The sequence below is a fragment of the Podarcis vaucheri genome (genome assembly GCF_965113315.1).
Source record: "Podarcis vaucheri genome assembly, chromosome: 2".
NCBI classification, from domain to species: Eukaryota; Metazoa; Chordata; class Lepidosauria; order Squamata; family Lacertidae; genus Podarcis; species Podarcis vaucheri.
In genome coordinates, this window is record NC_138760.1 from 76,070,395 (window position 1) to 76,090,856 (window position 20,462).

At 41.8% G+C, this 20,462-nt stretch overlaps 1 protein-coding gene across 7 annotated transcripts in view; it reads left to right on the forward strand.

Annotated features, from left to right (window-relative positions):
• The window catches only part of SEMA3F (semaphorin 3F), a 126,540-nt gene that overhangs the window by 9,358 nt on the left and 96,720 nt on the right, over positions 1-20,462 (forward strand). For all 7 annotated transcript variants that reach the window (XM_082214502.1, XM_082214508.1, XM_082214504.1 and 4 more), the window contains exon 2: positions 2,015-2,174. In XM_082214502.1, coding sequence (XP_082070628.1) covers positions 2,063-2,174 — 112 coding nt within the window. In that variant the 5' untranslated portion in view covers positions 2,015-2,062. The remainder of the gene's footprint in view (positions 1-2,014; positions 2,175-20,462) is intronic.

Below are 20,462 nucleotides of genomic sequence, written 5' to 3' on the forward strand. Positions count from 1 at the left end.
CCCATGCCCTAGAGGAACTGCTTTTGTAAGCATAAAGCAACTGAAAGTGCAGAAAGCAGACAAATCAAAACTGTTCAGTTGCTGTATCGTGTGACGGAATAGACATTATCCAGTGGTATAAAAGACAGTTCCTCCAGAGAAACAGAGGGCCAGGAAGCTACCTTTGGTTCATATGCAGAGGGACTCAGCAAAGTTGCATTGTGTATTAGAAAGTGGTATGTGTATTTTGGGGGCGGGGTGTCAGCTGAAGTGGAGAAAGCTGTATGTAACTTACACTTTGTGATGAATAAAGGTAATATTGCAAATTCCACATACACTGTCCCATCTGATTTCTGGCTAGCCAGTTTCACGGGGCCCCTGGCACTCTATTTAGGCAAGTGTGTCAAATCTTTTCCAGCTCAGAGGCACAGTGGAACCCAGCTGGTGGTACACACAAACTTTTTTTTTTAATTCTACTATTAAGAAAAATGCATTTTGTCTTTGTGTGTGTGTTTTATATAATTAAGTCCAGATTTCTCCTGACTAGAAAGTGGAGAATGTACCATACAAGTCCTCTTCCCCCCTGGTTCACTGCATTTCTGTGCTCAGCAGGAGGGTACAGAGGTAGTACATCATAAAGACTGCAGCCCCATCCTCCTCTCTTTCTCTCTGTAGGGAAGGGGCACTCTTGTGGGGGTGGAGAAGCCCCCAGTGGGTGGGCTGCTGGCTCTGACTGCCATAGGATAGGCCTGTAAGGACTCTTTTCATTCCTGAGAGGAGACGACTTGATTACTGCCCCTCAATCAAACCTTGTTTACTTTACCAAATGAGAGCAGCATGTGAGCTTGTTAATTGTAGTTGGGCTCATACGGTCTGGTATTCATTCTTTCTGGAGACTGCTCCAGCCACACTGTGAAAAGCTGATGTTCTGGTGGTAAAGACAGTGACCCTGGTTAAGAGTTCAGTCAGTGAAAAGGCACACACGGTCAAAGTGTGCGTAAGAGTACCGCAACTAACTCAAAAAGCTTACATTAATTTTACTTAAATAATAGATACTGATAATGTTATCGATGGATTCTTTGCATTATGTAATTATTCTCTATGCATTCAAATACAGAAAGTTGCTGTAACAAATGCCTCTGGGAACTTGCACACTAACTAGCAGTGTCTGGACTCCCCCCCCCCCTTCATTCAAAAGAAGAGGTGGGCAGAAGAGGAAGGGAGAATTTTCCATTCCAAATATATATCAGTTCTTTACGGCATGTGCTGCAGTTGTTGTTTTCTTTATCTGTTACCTTGAAGACAAAAAATATTTATCAAAGGCTAAGAATGGTTCAGGGCTAGAAGCTCAATGAAACCTAAAATGAAAAGTTCACAAAACACACAGAGAGGCAAAGTTAATCCAAATAATTATGTAGAAGATGCTCTGAAGTGTGACATGTGCCAGAGTACCCTCAATATAGGGGAGTGTATAAGGCTAGCTAAAACCATAATGTTAAAGGAATGCAGAACAGGAAAGTTGAAGCTCAGGTTCCTGTGTGCTCCAGGAACCCCCAAAGATTAGCTCTTAGTCATAGGGCGGGGCTGATTCTCTCACTATTTTCTCTCACAGTGAGTAATATAACTTGACATAGGTAATCACAGCCATAGCGTTTTAGATCTAGTATAGCCATCTTGCACTATATAATGGGTATGGGGGAGGCACAATATATTATGAGCCCATTTTGATTGGGCCATACAGTATTCACTGCTGCAACAGTATTCTTCTCCCCACTCCAAAATTAGATGTTCTCTCACCTAATCTTAATTTCAGAATTGCAATTAGGTTGATTGACAAAGACTGTGCACTGGGGAAATGGGCTAGCCTTCTGAAGGACAGACTGGTGAATTGTTAAACCTTCAAGTTTCTCCTCCCAAGGGTGGAGTTGAGCAGAATAATAGAAAGACTTTTAACCAGAGAATTTTAGTTCAGTTCCTGTCTCATAACCTGTTCTGGGAAATAATGTTTCTGTCTTCACTTTCCCATCTCTTATAGATTCCCTAAGAATTCTGCCTGGATTTTGGATTCACACCTCTTCCCACTATGCCCCTCGTTGGCTTTTTGCTTTGGGCAACCTTACTAATTGTAGGCTGGTGGCCATCCTACTCCAAGGATTACCTCTTTGCTACTCCAAGAGTGCAGCTCACTTTCAAAGGTAAGGCACTATTGTTAAATCAGTGTTATAGCATAGTTGTGGTCTTCCTTGTGTTATGTTTTCTGGCAATTAATGGCTTGATAAAAGTTCTGCATCCAGAATGCGTCTCTTGAGGGCACCAAGATCCAGACCTGGAGGTTCTGTTTTAATTTCAGGTTCGCTAGAGTGGCCACACTATCTTTCCAAGAATGCTATTTCCAGCAGCAGATTTTCTTGGGAGCCTAGCCACGATAATGAGCAACACTTTTTTCTGGAATAGGTTCTGAGAAGCCCCTGGGCTAGCAGCCTACATCAATCACACATGTAGTGCATTGCACTTCAGTGTCTCTCTCCATCTGGAGATAACTGGCCTTGCAGCTTGTGGAGTTTCCTTAGATTTTTTTAGAGTCAAGCACCATAGCTGGCAGTACAGACAGCAGATTGACAGCTCAGTGAACCCAAGCTGCTATGTGTGCTGAGAAGTTGGCAGTAAGTCACATATGAGCTTCCTAGGAAGGGACTGCAGTGCTGCATGTGGATCTTCCATGCCGAGGAGGAGACAGGTGTTGGGATGACTGTCTGTAAATCTTCAGGGCTAGTTGGCATGCAGCAATGATCGCCTGTGAAGGATACTGCATTGAATTAATTAATTGACCTCACAGGGAGGAGGATGCCTCTTATGAATCTGATCTACATTAGCCTTTTTGTCCTCGTACTGCTTCTGCTTGCATGCTCAATGAAGAGCAACACATGAGCCAACTTGTAGTAAAACCTTTTCATCCTGTGATTTTTTTCAGACTACTTTATGATGACTTTTTAACTTAATGCATTTTTCTTTTACTGAGAATTTCCGAGTGAACTAACTGTGTGCTGCTATTATGGTTGTCCGTGAGAGTGGCTTAAATCTTGCAGAACTGGATTGGCACCTCCTTCTCCCACCTTCCTCTCCCATCCTATGTTTAACCTCTGGTGGGTAGGGACAAATCTGTTTATGCTACTGATTTGTTCGAATTCTGTCTTTCAAATATAAGTGGTTAGAAAATAGTGTTCTCTCTGTGCTGTATCACTGAATTGATGCTGGTTACAGGGCTGAAGTGCTCACCTTGCTGGGGATAGCACTGGTAAGGGGGAAATTAGGCAGAGCCCATTAAAGGGAAGAGAAGAAAGAGGGAGTTGACAGGGAATGTTATGTACTGCAGGAGGTGGAGGACCAGCGGTGGGAAAGGAGATGTGGTGGTGCGTGTGATGGAGACCTTGTAAGTCTCAGATAGCTGGCTGCCTTTGTTTCTACACTTGGCTTGGCAACGCCGACTTGTCCCCATGCCTTTTGTCACCATCACAGAGTTTCTGGCAATTAATGTTTTGTTAAAAGTTCTGTATCTGGAATGTGTCTTGGAGAATACCAAGATCCAGACCTGGGGGTTATGTTTTAGTTTTAAGTCAATAGAGAAGCTCTCCGACTTACCATACTCACAAAAACCTTAAAAGATAGCAGAAAAGATATCTAATAGGCAAAGCAAATTCTGTGTGCACATGACTGTCGCCTTGCGTGAGTGTGTCTACTTCCTGTGCGCTTGCAGCTAATTATAGTGATGTGATATAAAAGACAATACACTACACATGACTTAAGGTACTTGAACTTTTCATTGTACTTTCAAGTTGCATGTAGCATGAAATTGCATTATAAACAAGGGGAATACAGCACTGTATTTCATACAGTGTGCAAAATACAAAGTGCTGCCTCAAAAATGAAAGAGTATGACTCTGGTCAGGGTGGCATCTATAGGTAACTATCCACTAAAAGCAAAGGAAGCCTGTAGCTTAGGTACAAATTTCCTGCAAATGTTTCTTCCTTTTCCATAATCAGGGGAAATGAATCAATGTGTATCTCAGGGCTGGTGTATTTATAGATTGCAACTTCTTCTTGCCAGGATATGACATGAAGGCCTCTATTTTCATACTGTGCTGCTCCTTTACTCTTCAGATTTCTGCAGCATGAAATTGCATGTGTTGGGCACATGACAAAATGTGAGAGATTTGCAGATCAAGGGGAGGTGATCAGGGAATGTGATGAATAGTGTGTGTTTAAAAGTTTGCTTTTTAAGATCTGTCAATAAATGTGTTTTATTACATTGTCATTTTAATGACAAAAATATCATTTGTGTCTATCTTTGAGTATTTATTACAGGTTGTGTGGAGCCCACAGTAGCTCATCACCAGTAAGTCTGAACCTTGTGCTTAACATGTTTGCACATTTTAAGAGCCATCATCTTTTGAATATTTATTGATGTGAGTTATGAGGTGATAGGTGGACACTTACCCTGCAACCGTATGACTATTTTTGTGTTTTCAATGTTTTTGTAAGTAGGCTTCTGTTACATTCACATACTGTACTGGCAGGATTTGGGGACTGGCAGTGGCAGGAGGAGATTGGTAATAGTGGTGATGGGAGCACAGATTTGGTAATAGTGGTGATAGGAGCACAGATGTGCTATTAGATTCAATAGGAAACATCCTCTGGCCTCTATGAGCTGTAATTGCAGCTAATCTGCAGGATGTCTGACAGTCACATTGGCCCTGCAAGCACAGGGATGCATGAAAGTGATTGCTAAGTATGTCTAGAACACTTCACCAGTGTCTCTTATACTTCTCTCTATCAGAGAAATCAACAGAAATAACCGTACCACTCATATCTGCAATATAGGGGATACTGATACTGATATATCTTTACAGGGTGGCTGTTAAGATTACACCTTGATAGGACACTTGAGGCTCTCTGAACACTTGAAATTGATGTTCAGATCTTATTATTTTTCTAAGCAAGCATTCATTTAGGAATTTACAGTGCTAAATTACGAATGCAAACGACTTGTTCTGCACTCACTGTATGAAGGGTAGCCAAAGTTAAAAGGAAGAAATGCGTGCTCTAATAGTTTCATGGAAGAACTTTTGGTAGGTGCAGTTTGTCATGCAGGGGTGAATCATCTTGTGACACCCTGTCCTCTTTTACTCCTGTTCCTTTGAATTATTTTTTAGCTGTAACAAATAGATTAATTGATTTTGGAGGCAATTTAGACTAGTTGATATGCCACTGGGTTGAGATATGCTTGACCTCAGGTACGAAATCAGTTATGTTGACTCAGTGTGATACTTGAGACTCATACAGATATTATAATATCCTCTTCCTAGCTGTTCTGTATTTTTGTGTACTTCATTCTGTAAAGCTTCTTAACCACATTCAGTAAACTGTCAGGGGAAGTCTAGCCCAGCTCTGCCCCTGTTATAGTAAGGGTTGTTGTGGCAGCAGTTGGAGTTAATTATCCAGTATTGATTCTGCACAACTTCTGTGATGCACCAAACTGAACATAGGCCACAGACCATGTGTGGGGACCTACCTATGGCTTGACAAATCTCTTCTTTTTGCTTTTGCTGCCCGCCTGGGACTGAAAAATGTAAGGTTGTCAAGAACATGGAAGGTCATAGTATTTGTCTATGTTGAGTTTTTTTAGTAACAAGTCTGGTTTAGCCTCTCTCCTCCAGCACCATGCATTTTTTACTTCGAGCTCTGGATTGGCTAGAACTGCACTCCTGAGTGCCCTTCTCTTTTACAAGCAAGAATTTTGGAATATGAACAGAGAACAAGCGGTAGACAGAAATATAATCTATCCCACCTTTATGTTTTAATGGTATAAGTACTCATTTGAGTTCCTCCTTTGGGCCTATTGAAATATTTCTGTATCTTAGAAATTGGGGGTGGGGGTTTCAAATGAATCACTTTGATAATGTCTTTGAGCCTTTTTATAAGAGGATTTGGTTTCCTGTTACTCTACAATAAAAAAAGCTGGGAAAGTTCTACCTTTGCCAGTAAGGTTTCTCCCCCCGCCCCCGCCCAGCCCCATATCACTTGACTCTGGGGTCCTGAAGCTTTGACAAAAGCAGAAATAATAATGAATCATGGGACTTGGCAATGAAACGGAAGGCAGCTTGGAAACGAATTGAATGGTGAAGGTATTGAAAGGGATGGAAGAACTTACCTGGAGTTTGCTGACAGTTATGCACATAAACATGGAAACAATGCTTCCTGATTCGTAAAGCCAAGGAAATTAAATCAAATCCTTCTCAGTAAGCAGGTAACTGCTTCCCACAATTCCAGATAAGACTACCTGCAATTCCTCCTACTGAAGAGATCATTCTCCCCTGCATTGAGCACTTGTATCCACCCCACAGTATGTGTTTCCAAGGAATCGCTTCCTCCTTTCACTGAATTCTTGTTCCAGCCACGCTGTCCTCCTTTGCTCTGGGCTTAATGCCCTTAACATGTTTGCAGATTTGTTCTCTAGAATTTGTTCTCGGTTGCATTAGTTGTAATCAGGTATACAATCTGATGTGCACATAATTATGTGTATAGGAGTTGGCAGTTGCATGCCTCAGTGTTCAACAGCATAGTCAAAAGTAAGGAGGGGCTGAGTACATATTGGCGCTATCACAGCATGAGATGTATTATGAATGCCCCTCACTGGAAGTTGACTTTCCACAAGTAAAATTAAAATTAAGCCATTGCTTATAGCAGTAATCTTACATTTTCACTCACTTTCTTCTTTATGAAGTCCATTGACCTGTATTTGCAGCTGATCTGCCAGCAGCTAGAGTACTTGCATTATGGAACAGCATCTAAAAATGTCTGATCTTCTAGCACTTAGGTGGTTATGATTCATGGGCTGGCATTCATCTCATTTTTAATTCTGTTTACTGAAAGCTACATATATTGGTTAATGCTTTCTTTTGCAAATCTGTGCATGATTTAGAAAGTCAGTTTTAAATGGATTGTTCTTCATGATTCTCTCTGAGCAGCTCGTGAAAACATTTTTATATTGGAAAAAAGTTTTAGACTGACTTTGTTGTGAAATACTGTGTAGGTTTTGCACTGTTGGTCTGCTGTTGCTGTTTTGGATGAAACTGATATTTTAACTTGTTGTTGGTTTTTTAAATGTAAAATTCAATTATTTTAGATGATGTTTGTTGTCTGAAGTATATTTGGAAGAAAGAAAGCAACTGTTACGCATTAATAATAAATAAATGCATATATTTACCTATATTTGTTAGCTCTTAGATTACATGGGCTATCAAGTTTTCTCCATAAATCTAAAAGGAATGGAAAGATCCTTTTTAATAAGCAAGGCAAAAATTAGACTTTTTTAAAATTCAGAACTCTGTAAATATATGATAGGTGATAAAACCATGTGGGGGGTAGTACCTCTGGTGGGGGACACTTCATGCTTCTTCTGGTGTAGTTTGTCCATCTTTGATCTCCATTCTGCACTTAGTTCTCACATGTGGCTCCTAGAAGCTGTCAGCATGTGACAGCAGCCACACCCCGGGAATGGCTTCAACTGCCCAGCTAAACCAGGTGAGCAGAGCCAATGGGTCTCAAACCCTCAGTGAGTTTGGGTCTTCCCCTGCATACAATGACAGGCACCAGTGGATTGAGTGAGTGAGAACAATAGTGGGTCTAATGGTTAAGAAGGCAGTTTGTGCACATGCTGTAAAAGGAAGTGGGGGCAGACAGGGCTCATAAACCTGGGCTAGATGGAAAAACCAGAGTTTTTCATCTAGGAGAAGGAAAACTCTGATCTCAAACCTCTGCACTCTTGCGGGATATCTTTGGGACAAGAAAAGGCTCAGGAGTGAACCCTACACAAATTTGGAGTGGAGGCCCTAAGACTATTGGGTGGTCCTTTGTATGCTGCCTCCTAGCAACTCCTGCAGCCAAGCTGGTGCCAAGCATATTGCTCTGCTTTCCTTTGGACCACATCAGCGAGGTCTTGCTGTCTGGGTAGCCTAGAACCTCCATACACGCTGCCCAGGCTTGCATCCCAGGGAGGATACTTTGGTGCTGCTAATGCAGGTTTGACTTCACCCCTAAAGGAGCACTCAGTTGTCTCTTGAGACAAATGGATGACAATGGATAAAACCATGTGGGTTAGCAACTTCTAGAGGAAATATCAAATCACCTGACTGTGTTGTACCTTGTGGGTAGTTACTTGGGTGGTCTCTCCCCCCCCCCCCTTTTGACGACGGGGACAAGATTCTCCCACAGGTGGAACTTCTAGGCAATGTCCAAACAGTAGCCGTTGCCTGGTTGTTGCCTGGTGGTAGCGACTGGGGGCTACTTAAAGGGCAAGGTGTTGGCAAAACACCAACAAGCCTCTGCAGCCCATCACTGATGTTTCTCTTTTTATTCTGCGATGCATTTCTTTCCCTTGAACCCCTATTTCAGTTATTCCCAGTTAATGAGAATTAACCTCTAGCCTTGCCTAAAAGCCAGCTGGGAAACCAGAGCTGTAAACTGAGCTGTCTTTAATTAGGTTTTTTCCCTGAGTCGATAATTTGTATGTCTTTATGTGCCTCTCTTTCTAGTGAGGTGGTGGGTGAATAGAAAGGGTGGGGGTGGGGAAGAGCACAGCTAGGAAAGTGGGAAACATGAGGAGGAAGAGTTAATCAATGTGGGCTGTTAACATGGCCCAGGCCACCAACTCTGCCAATAAACTGCAGCCCGGGCTTAGAGAAAGGTGAGAGATTTAATGCGCCTGACACCTCCTCCCACTTGGCCCACATTCTACTTGGCAGATTAAACAGCAGGAACAGACCATAATTCTATATTTGAGCAGGAAGGAAAGAGGTTGGGGACAGGCGTGTAAGGTTCCAGACTGAGGATTCATGCATGATTTTTTACTGCAGGGGCATACAGAAAGAATGCTCTAGCATCACATTTAAAAACAGACAAACCCATATGCCCAGGGGCATTGAAGCCTCGGAGAAAAGTGTCATGGCTCATGTACACTGTTTATATGTCGTTGCAGATTATGAGCTTCTGTGTGGAGGGCATGTGTGGGGTAGAGCCATTCACTTATATAGGCTTTTCTATAGGGCATTCATGTGAGGGTAAACATTCTTTTTCAAGGCTGCATATAAACTGTTTCATTCTAGCACTAAGTTGTGTTCCCACCACCACTCCTCTTAGTCCTTGGAGGTTAAAAGAAAATAGCACTGATGGATTTTATTAAGTAGGGAGTGGAGGAGCAGGCGGCTGGAATGTCCCTGAAGACGTTAGGAAGCCAGCAATGATGGACTTCTATTGCTTTTGGCTTTGGAGTTCTTCAAAGGAGCAGCACTAATTTATCCATCTTCAAGAAGTTGCAGCACTAACTTTCTTACCTTAGGTTCCAGATAGTGATATAGTGGAGCAGGAGAGGACAGGGACAAAGCACCCCCCACTTATTTCATAGTAAAGGAAAAGGGACCCTTGACCGTTAACTCCAGTCGCGGACGACTCTGGGGTTGCGGCGCTTGTCTCGCTTTACTGGCCAAGGGAGCCGGCTTTTCTCCACAGACAGCTTCTGGGTCATGTGGCCAGCATGACTAAGCTGCTTCTGGCAAACCAGAGCAGCGCATGGAAACACCGTTTACCTTCCCGCTGGAGCGGTACCTATTTATCTACTTGCACTTTGACGTGCTTTTGAACTGCTAGGTTGGCAGGAGCAGGGACCGAGCAATGGGAGCTCACTCCATCGTGCACTACACCTCTTCTAGATATAGAATGACCAATTGGATGATTCAGTCTTTCAGTTTTCAGATGTATCTGCATATAATGCAACAAGGCAAATTCTATGTTCCCTTACCCAGAGTTAACAGTTTGATGACAGAGCAGACTGCATTGCCTCTGGTGTGGCAGTGCTGCCAGCAGAGAAGTTCACATGGATCACCAGCTGGGTAGTGTTGCTTAGTCTCTGCATATAGACAGTAAGACAATGCAGTACCCAGAGAGCCATGAACAGCTTCCCCATTCACTTCCTGCTGCAGCCAGTTCAAAGCCCATTGTTCTGCTTGTATCAGTGTTTATGTTCACATTCAGTGGGAACACCCAGACCACTGTTGCTGAATAATAATTAGAACCCCTCATCTGCTGCTCTCTTTAGCAGTTCTGTATTGGCCTCATCACATGGAAATGGCACCATGATCTTGGCATACATCATTATACCATTTTTGGAAAATACAATTTTCTCTGGTTCAGAGAGTTCATTCCATTCCAAGAGCATCAAGAATCACCACCCCTGCAAGTGCTACAAGATTTATCAAAATTGTGTGTGTTGTCAATGCGGATAAGTCTGTAGGCTTTGCAGGAGGGCAAAGTCTTACCTTTTTTCCTTAGTGATAGAACTCCAATTGTCGTTGTGATGTTCTGGAACAATGGCTTTGCTATGGGTATCATTCATTGCTCAGTCTTTGACTAGCCTATTCTGCTTCTCCATGGACAGCAGGTGTTTTTGGTTAACCCCTGTGCTTGGACCTTATGTTCACATTGTGTAGCACTGATATTTGTGGGAGTTTTTCCAAGTTAGGAGAGCAAAACTAAGCCATGATGGGTTGTAGTTCTCCATTTAGCATTCTGCGTCAAAACCTCTCTACTCCACTCCCTACCCTCAGTGCTAAGAGTTGGGAACATGTTCCCAGGAGGGAAATGAGCAGTGATGGAAAATGAAAGCAGCATCCTGAATCCTCCATTTGCTGTCAATCCTTGTTTCCCAAGGAAGGATGAGGTGGGGGAGAAGATCTATTTATATAACCTGGACATTTGCTGGTGACTTCCCACATACAGGCATATATCTTTTTCAGTATTCTTCTCAGGAAAAAACAGGGTGGCTATTCTTAACAAAGTTATTAAAAATCTTCTTATGTATGAACATCATGTTATTTTGTTTATTTGGCAGGTTGGGACTGATTGAAAACCCCATATTTACACATAAGCATGATATCTATGGGTGGTATGCTTGTTAGGAGTGTGCATGTTTGAATCTAATTTCTGTTGTTGGCTTGAATGAAATTAAGCATAGTAAAAACAAGAATATAGCCTGTATTCTGTGAACCACTGATTGCAGACCTGGACTGGAAAAACCACTAATTTACGTCTATATCTACAGTGTAACTCCAGCACAAAGTCTGAATGTATACTGTGTGGGGCTAGGAGAGCCAGCACACATGGAGGACAGGGAGTGAATTCTGATATGCTTTCCTTCAGTATGTCCTCAAAGCAAAAGAACATCCTGGACAGTTGTGCAACCTCTTTACCATTTCTCAAGTGTTTACAGGGCTGTGACTTGTGACTTATTAGAAAATACTTACGACTAGTATTATTTCACTACTGCTGTTCGAGCACCTGTCACTTTTATGGCTGGGCATAGGAGACCAAAGATGTGAAAGCTTGACCACATGCTGTCATGTATACTGTGTTTTATAGGAAGGCAGAATATAAATAGTAGAATAACCTCACTTTGTGTATTTAGAAGGTCCTGGGTTCATTTCTTAACCATCTCCACCTAAAAAGATCTCTGGAGGAAGGCCTGGAGAAGATTATGCAATAGTAGGTTGGATGGACAATGATAAAATAAGACAACTTCATATCAAAATAACAATACAGCTGTCTGTACCTCCATGACGGAACACCTGGGATTATGCTAGGTTTTTTTTTGCTCCAGTTCAGTCCTGATGACTTTTAAAGTAAAGTTTCCACTGACTCTGATAAGTAGAGTTCATTGACTCTTCTAGTCAGGAGGACATGCATATAACCTATATGTGTGGAACTGCCCTTATTTGTTCTTGTTGCCACATTAGAAGCAGGGAAGGTGACCACTAGTGATAATAATCTTAAAAACAAGTAATGAAGCAGCAGCTAAATTTTAAAGTGCTGAAAGAGGTAAATGACAACAGCTGTAGGATTGAGATGTCAACATTAAGTTGGAATTTGTTTCACTGTTCAAATTATTCTGTGCCACAGTGTGTCCGCTAAAAGAAAATGCATAAAAATGTGACCATGGCCGAAGCAATCCATAGAAGGGGTAGAACAGTTAGCCCCAGGGACCTGGAAGAAGGAGATGGAACCTTTCACCTCAAGGTCAACAGAGCAAGGCAGTCATTACCAGCAGGGAGGTTTAGGTCCTGAGCAGAGCAAGTTGGTGGTCTTAAATTAACCTGGCTCCTAATGTGTCACAATCTCTTTGTGTGTCTCTGCTGTCTTTCTCTGGGGTGTTCCAGAAAAGATTATGCAAATTGAAATGATGGTGCAATGCCATTCAGACGGAAAGATGGAAGATACTAAAGCTGCAACTGACCATGCTGTACTTATATTGTGGTTAACTGCCTGGGGCTTTTAAAACTCCATGGCTGCCTGATGGAATCTTAATGTCAAAATGTATTTGACATGTGGTCCATCCCATCCCTAGTAATTTATGGAGGAATATAATAAATACATGTATGGTGAGAAACCGATGATGATGATGATGATATTATTTATTTATAGTCTACCTTTTTCCCAGACCAGGACTCAAGGCAGTGTACAGATAAAATAGAAACAGCTAAAAACAGAAAAAGCAATAACTTAAAAGCAATTAAACACTAACAGATATGAGATACAGATAATTACAATAAAAATAGCGCCAGCCCTTTCCTTAGAAACAATCAGTTCCCCAAAACTGGATGGAGCAGGAAAGTCTTCACCTGTGATAGAAGGAGAAGGAGGAAGCCAGTCTACCTTCTCTAGGAAGGGAGTGCCAAAGTCTGGGAGCAGGCACTGAGAGGGCTGTCTCCCATGTCCCCAGCACGTGTGCCTTTGGCAGTGGCAAGACTGAGAGAAGGGCCGCCCTCAAAGATTTCGGAGCCCAGGCAGTTTCATATGAGGGAAATAGGTCTTTCAGATATGTTGGACTGAAGCCATGTAGGTCGAAACTACCACTTTGAATTGTGTCTGGAAACAGAATGGTAGCCAGTGCAGCTGTTATAAAAAGAGTCCTATGCTCCCTGTAACCAGCCCTGATTGAGTTGCATCCAATTGTCCTCTGCTGATGGAAGAATGTTTGGTCAATCCTAGACTTTTGTGAACAGAAGGGCAGGGAAGATTATATTCATTAATCCTTTTTTCCTGCAGACCCCTGAGGTACCTCCCAAACTATTCCAGAGAGTTCCCCAATCCTCTGGAGTGGATTTGGGTTGTGGTATGGTTACCTGCAGAGGTAAAGGGGAATAATTATCAAAAATAACTTTCTCCTCTTCCATGCACAGAAACATTTGCTGAATTAAAGAGACTTCTGAGAACAAACTGCACACAAACTGGATACAATGTATTTAAAATTATCTTGCTGTTGCTTAACTTCATTAACTACTCATTCTAATCCAAAAGATCTCTCATGCTAGCTCAGAATTAGATGTATTTGTAGGCTAGGGTAGGGAACCCGTGACACCTTCAAACTGCTGTGGGACTGCAACTCCCATCATCCCAGACCACTGGCCATGTTGTTTGGGGCTGATGGCAATTAGGAGTCAAGGGCCACAGATTCTCCACTCCTCCACTACTGTGGGGAAGCGGTTCCTGCTGTATAGACATATTTCATTGTTAGAACAATCAAGAGGGATTCTTGGTTGATATTAAAGATAATGATAAAACATAAACAACAGCATGATCTCAAAGGCTGCCACCCTAACTTGACTTCCTTGAGAATAAGCCTCATTGAATTGAATAGCACTTATTTCTGAACATTCATGGTTAGGATTGGGCTACAAGTTATTTCAGAGGCCAAACTCTTTCAATTTCTAGACATTCTAAAAACAGGTGTATGAAGGGGGGAAATACTTTGAAAACTCGAGTATTTTACATAAGTACATATTTGTGCTAAAAAGCCATCATTGGCGAAGGTTCCCTGTCACAGGTCCATGTCTTTAATAAGGTGTGGTCATCTTTCATAATGTGTGAGTTATATATTGTGGTTTCCACCCAGTGAACATAACGCTTGACCTAGACCACTTGAGAGGTCTGAGTTCAAAGGCCAAGTCAATCATAGGATTACAGGGCAAGAACCTACCTCTCAGCTGTAAAGTGTGTGCCTATAGAATGAAAGTATGAAGTGGTTACTCACTAAGGACCTTAGCAGTGCATCAGGCTGTATAATTTAATAAATAAGAAAATCTAAGTTGCCTTTAGACTCAGAATTGCATTTTTGCCTAGGAATGATTTTTATTTTGGAGGATCTTTCTACTAAAGTTGAGGAAATTCTGCAAGAAAAAAAAGAAAGAAATACAGCCAATGAGACAGCTAGGACAGGGCATCTTGGGACAGACAGTGTAAGTCAAAGAAAATTATTGCTTAAATGTTGTTATCTGGCATCAAAGTAAGGAATGCATGATGACTGAGTATTATAATTGCCTACTTAAAATTTTGGCAAAGTGTCCCAGGAAACCAGAGACAAAGACTGTTAGGTTCTCATGCACAAACAAGCTGCTTTTGGATGGGAACACTCCAAAGTATCACACACAGACAGTTAAGTGATCTTCATAAGACCTAGGGGATTCTTGAAAACTGTTGAGTTAAAAGGACAAGAGCACAGTACTTTATTTGTAATCCACTTTTTATTGTTCACACAATCCCAGAGCAAGAAACAATATGAACACATTCATACTTTGCTTGGACTCTGTCTCTTAACTGGACAGAGACATCCACAGTGTGTTTCGGTCCTCTAAGCCATTAGTTGCCAGAGTTGCTGGTTATCTACAGATGGGAGCAGGTGTCAATCACTCTGCTCTGAGCTTGTCTGGAAGTGATAACCAAGAGCTGAAAGGCTCTGTAATCTCATTACTTACTAACTCCCAAAGCCATCCCATTTCCAAAATGCCTCACCTAACACAAGATACACTAATGCAAGTCTATTCCCTTTATCTACTAAGCTTGTTATCCTGTTTAGGAAATAAATTGAGTTAGACTGGCAGGGATAAATTCTCAAAGAGTAGCTGTGTGAGTCTGTTGCAGTAAAAATAGCAAAGAGTTTCGTGGCACTGTATGGGCTGGGAAGCACTTATATTTGAAAGGGGAGGACTGCTATTTATCATCACCTCTAGCCCATTGCCGTTTAAGCACAAACTGATCGTCTTCATCATTGCTTCTGAAGAGCTTGCAAGCACTGATGAAGATTCATAATGATATATTCTAGGGGGTCATTCTTAACCATTACCATTCATTCTCTTGCTGAGTATTCAGAAATAATTTCCTGTGTCCTCCTTAGTTTTATTACACAATTATACCCTTGCATTAATTTTTCTTCTGCGCAGTATATTCCACACACCCCATTGTATCATGACTTTGGTATAGCTGTTTTTGCCAACCCAGGGCCAACCTCCAGATGTTTTGGACTATAATGTGCTGGCAGAGGCTTACCAGAGTTACAGTCCAAAATTTCTGATGGGCACCAGGTTGGTAAAGGCTGAGCTAGAGTTTCTCCTTCTGTTGTTGTTAGTTATGTGCCCTTAATATCATAGTCCTGTGGATATACTTCATAACGCCAGCCAGATTTTCTATATATGTATTTGTTATTCTTGGGAAATAGCTCACTGGAAGACATGGGAAAAATCAGAATTTTAGCTTTAAAAAGCCAGGGCGTACAACTTTTGTACAAGTTGTTTACTTTTTGTTAAAAGTAATATGTCACTCTGCATTACAGCATGCAAATTTAGTAAAACAACACACTGCATTTGTGGAATAGGTTTAGGAATCCTACAAAGTGCTTTCTGGCATGCCTTCTTTTGATAAAGACATTCTTAAACAGTGTGGCTTTAAAAAAAAAGCCTTTTAAAAACTGTGGAATCTCTCCCATGGCTGGATGGAGACAGCTATGTATGTGAAAATATCTTGATTATCTCTTGTTGGTGCTTTGGCTCTTTGACAAATACAGTTCATTTGAAATAAAAACATGATGCAGAGATTTCTGTCTCAAAACAATGAATTTTGACGTTTTTTGATACAGCATGCTGCTATAGTAAAGCAAATAAGTGATTTTCAATGTAGGAAAACTGGCCACAATCCCTCACAGAGTTGGGCATTCTTACCTTCATTTAAATCACTGGGCTTCAGTACTAGACTTGGCATTCCTCTTTAGCACTAGAAGCAAAAACTTACAGTATACTTTCCATGTTCTTTTTTTAAAAAATGTCCCACAGGATGGAGGTTGAGCCCAGAAAAATGTTACCTCCCCTGGAATCTGCTGCCTGAAATGACTGTGGCATGATGCTTCACAATAAGACTGATTATGCATATATGCGTGTTGTCACCTAGCTTGCAGCCATTCTGTCAGGCTACTTGAACTGTTTCTATCCCAGTAGAAGTTTAAGAACTGATATCTGAGTTTCCTTTTTTCCTTCTCCCTACTCATCGCTTTTCCCATTTCTTCCATGTAATAGTCTGAAAGTTGTGACTAGTTGTCTTTTTTAAATGATCCAGTAGCTTAGAAGAGGGGGGAAAAGAATATATTTCAGTAAATAATAAATGTAGGATTGTGTCTACTGTATTTTAAATCCAAATAATTGTTTGATGGGTTGCTTTCTTGATAACATTAAGAGCGTACGGTGAGCCCTTCTGGATCAGACTGAAGGTCCATCTCGTCCAGCATCCTGCTCTCAAAGGGGCCAGTCAGATGCATAGGGGAAGCTCACAAGTAGGGCATTATTCTGATCATGTTTCTTTAGAAGTGTAGAAAGAGTTTGAGTTTGGGAGCCCCCAAGGCCAGCTAGGCCCAGAACTCTTAGCTTCCATTCAAACACAGGTTTCTGCATCAGGTTTCTACATCAGCCTTCTCCAACCTGGTGCTGTCCAAATGTTTTGGACTGCAGTTCCCATAATCCCTGATTATTCCTCGTCATTGGCCGTTGTTGCAGTGGTTGTAGTCTAAAACAGGCGAAGAGCACAATGTTTGGGGAGGCCGCTCTGGATCAAAAGCTATAAGCAGAAATGTAAGCTCCTTCCACCCCAGAATTTCTGTAAAACGAACTAGCCTGTTTGGTAGTCGGCACCTTATAAATTTTTGGTCATTGAATGAAATCATAGCCGTGATTGGCAAGTAATCTTTTTGCACATCACCAGGTAGAGCTAGGAATTTTTAGAGTTGCTTCTTTCTACTTCTACCTTATCACTGCCCCAAGCATTGCATATAAAGGTGTGTGTGTTTCACGTCACTTGAATTGAGTGAATCTATGGTTTTCAACAGCAGCTCATATAGTTGCCTGTCTGCCTACTGTTCTTTCTCTGTGCACATGCAGCACACAGTCCAGAAAAGCAAAGCACGGACAGGCAGCATAGTTGTATCAGGATCTTGGTTGGCATACACACGATTATGTTGATAATAAAAGTGTACATGCAGCATTAAAAAATAGTAATTTTTATTAGCAAAGAAGAGCATATTATACATTTTATCTATCAAATAATTTTTGAATAGAAATATAAAAGTGTACATGGCGCTTAGGATGCCATTAAAATGTGCTGATGCTTATTTTCAAAATATAAAGAGCTATGCAAGTTTCATTTTTCCTGGGCCTCTGAATAGGGCAATTTATTTCTGTGATTCATAGCCTGTTATGAATCTAGTCCTTCCCACCCTCCTGTGCTCACGTCCTTGACAATAAGGTTGCAGTGCTAATCCTATTTACCTGGGAGTGAACCCCATTGAATCCAATAGGATTTCCTTTTGAGTAGACATTGTTAAACTTGAGCTGTAAATCAGTGGTACTTAATTTTGAGTAGATACAGGATTATGTTGTTAATCTACCCCTCCAAAACAGCCCCTATTTTTTAAAGCAATTAGGAAGGGCTTACTTGGGTATCTCTGTTGCTATTTGGCAAGAAACTAATATTGATTTGTAAAACATTATTTTGCAATGACCAACTAGTTTTGACAATAAAATATTTTATGTGATATATATGTATATTATAACTCCAGCGTTGGCAAGCTTCTTGCTTCGTTTTGCTTTGGTATTTTCTTGTAAAATATCAAGATTGTGCAGTGTTGTAGCTAAAGCAGGATGGAGTGGGGTACATATTTATTTTTCTTTACATGAGTTGTAAAAATATTTGTATCTTGCTTTTCTTCTCAGGAGCTCAAGGCAGCATACATTGTCTTCCCCTCCCTCTCTCGCTTTTAGTATTCGCAACAACCCCTTGCGGTAGGCTAGGTGTGAAAACAGAGTAGCAAGTAGGATAGTGTTTTTCTTTGCATAACATATGCACTGTATTCTGTAGCACTGCCCAGTATTCACCAACAATAGTCTTAATCCCCCATGTTGTGGTGAATGCTAAACTGCTGACCCTGGTAACTTCATGCACAGAAGTGTTAACAAACCAGTTTTGAGCTATCTGTCCATCCCTACTCTTCTAGAGATTGAATGCAGAAATGCCTGCCCTGCCCTTTTGAATTAGTATCTATTCATTGGGAACAGCTGGAGTTTATATTGCACTGATTCTTGCAGCCTTAAAAGGCATTTTTCAAATATTGACAGCTAAGTATTTTGGAAAATGTTTGTTTGTTTGTTTGAAGATACTTTCTTTGCTTAAACTTAAGAGCCAAAGGCCACAAATGCACATTTTGCAATGCCAGAAAGAGGCAGGCTCCAGACAGATCTGCACAATATAGAACTAGAGGTCAGATTGTCCTCTTGTTGTTATCTCCCTGGCAATCTGACTGTGTCTTTTGCACATTCACATTTTCTGCATGACTCCCACCATGCAAAGAGGTGTGTGATGTGGTTTACAACATTGCACCATCACAACAACACTACAGCAACTTTTCTTTAGCACTGAAACCTGGAAATGTAGAAATAGAAGTAGTCATCATATCGTCCTCTACGTCAGAGGTTTTCAACCTTTTTGAGTCCACGGCTCTCTTAACCAACTACATGCTTTCTGTGGCACCCCTGTGGGGCTCAGGAGCCCAGTTATGTCACCCCTTGTCTGCAGAGTTGCAGCCTCTCACCCTTTTTTCGAACACCCTCCCTTGTGGAGTGTTCCCTCAGTCTCCCCTCCCCTCTCCTTGGGAGTCCTTCAGGCAGCTGCTGCTGCTGCCATCCCTAGTTTCTGAGCTGCGCCACCCCACGCCCCAAAGAGAGGTGCCTCCCAGAGGCACAGTTTGCCTGCGGAGCTTATAGCCAGTTTGAAAGCACCCCAAAAAGTGCAAGTAGATAAATAGGTACCGCTCCAGCAGGAAGGTAAATGGCATTTATGAGCACTGCTCGGGTGTCTGTGTTCCATTGCGCCAGAAGCAACTTAGTTATGCTGGCCACATGACCTGGACAAACGCTGGCTCCCTCGGCCTGTAAAGCGAGATGAGCGCCACAACCCCAGAGTCGTCTACAACTGGACTTAACTGTCCTTTACCTTTACCTTTTAAATACTGCACCTAAGGAACCAATGCAGTGTAAATGTATAGAAGCCCTCTTCTTGTGCTTTTGGATCATGTGCTGCACAGAAGGAATGGGGCTGCACCCATTGGCTCCACCCTGACCTCTGTGCATTGGGCAGAACATGAGAATGGGCTCTCCACTTGTTCAACTGTGTGGGCGTAAAACCTATTCTCACATTCTGCCTAAAGGCACAGAGAATGTGATCCTACTCTTAACTGAATGCATGGGGGAAGACAGCTAGTGTTGGATTTGTATTAGGGAAACATACGTTAAAATCCCTAGTTATCCATGAAGCTCATTGTGTAGCCTATTTGAGAAACCACTGAATCTTACCTCCTTGACCTGGTTGCTGTGATGAAGAAGTAAGAACCCCAAATATATTATTTTGGGATCTTTGGAGGACGAGTGGGGTACAAGTGTAATAAGCCACAGCAATGAGAACAATTTGTAGTGGAGGGAATTTAAAATCCAAAGTTTAAGCCCTACTTTCTCTCATGGTCTTTCAAGTGCCATATTAGGGAAAGAGTGTTTCCTCCCAGCCTGACTTTTGTCAAATCTGTAAGGATATGCCTTAAAGCTAGGAACAAGCAAGAAAACAAACAAAAAACTCTGCAGGATCTGAATTCCTCATGGGACTGAAGTGGACGACATGTTTATCTGGAAGCCAGTTTCTTTTTTGCTTTCAAGGGTTGAAAGGAAATTTGGGAGGGGAAGAAACTGGTGGAAAATACTGGAAATGTCTGAGTGATTTATTGAAGGCAATTAAGCATGGAGAATTTGTTTTCTCTAGGCAAAATAATAGTGTATACCCAGTGAGGAGTTCCTTCCTGAAGGGGCCAATGGACAATGTATGAAAAGAGGAAGGCCTCAATACAGTGGTACCTCTAGTTACGGACTCGATCCGTTCTGGGGTGCCATTCGCACTCTAAAAAGTCCACAACTAGAGCACCGCTTCTGCGCATGCGCGCGCGTGTGGTGAAATCCGGAAGTGTTCATGTTCCATGTTCGTATGCTGAAAAAACGCAACCGGAGACATAACAAGAGGTA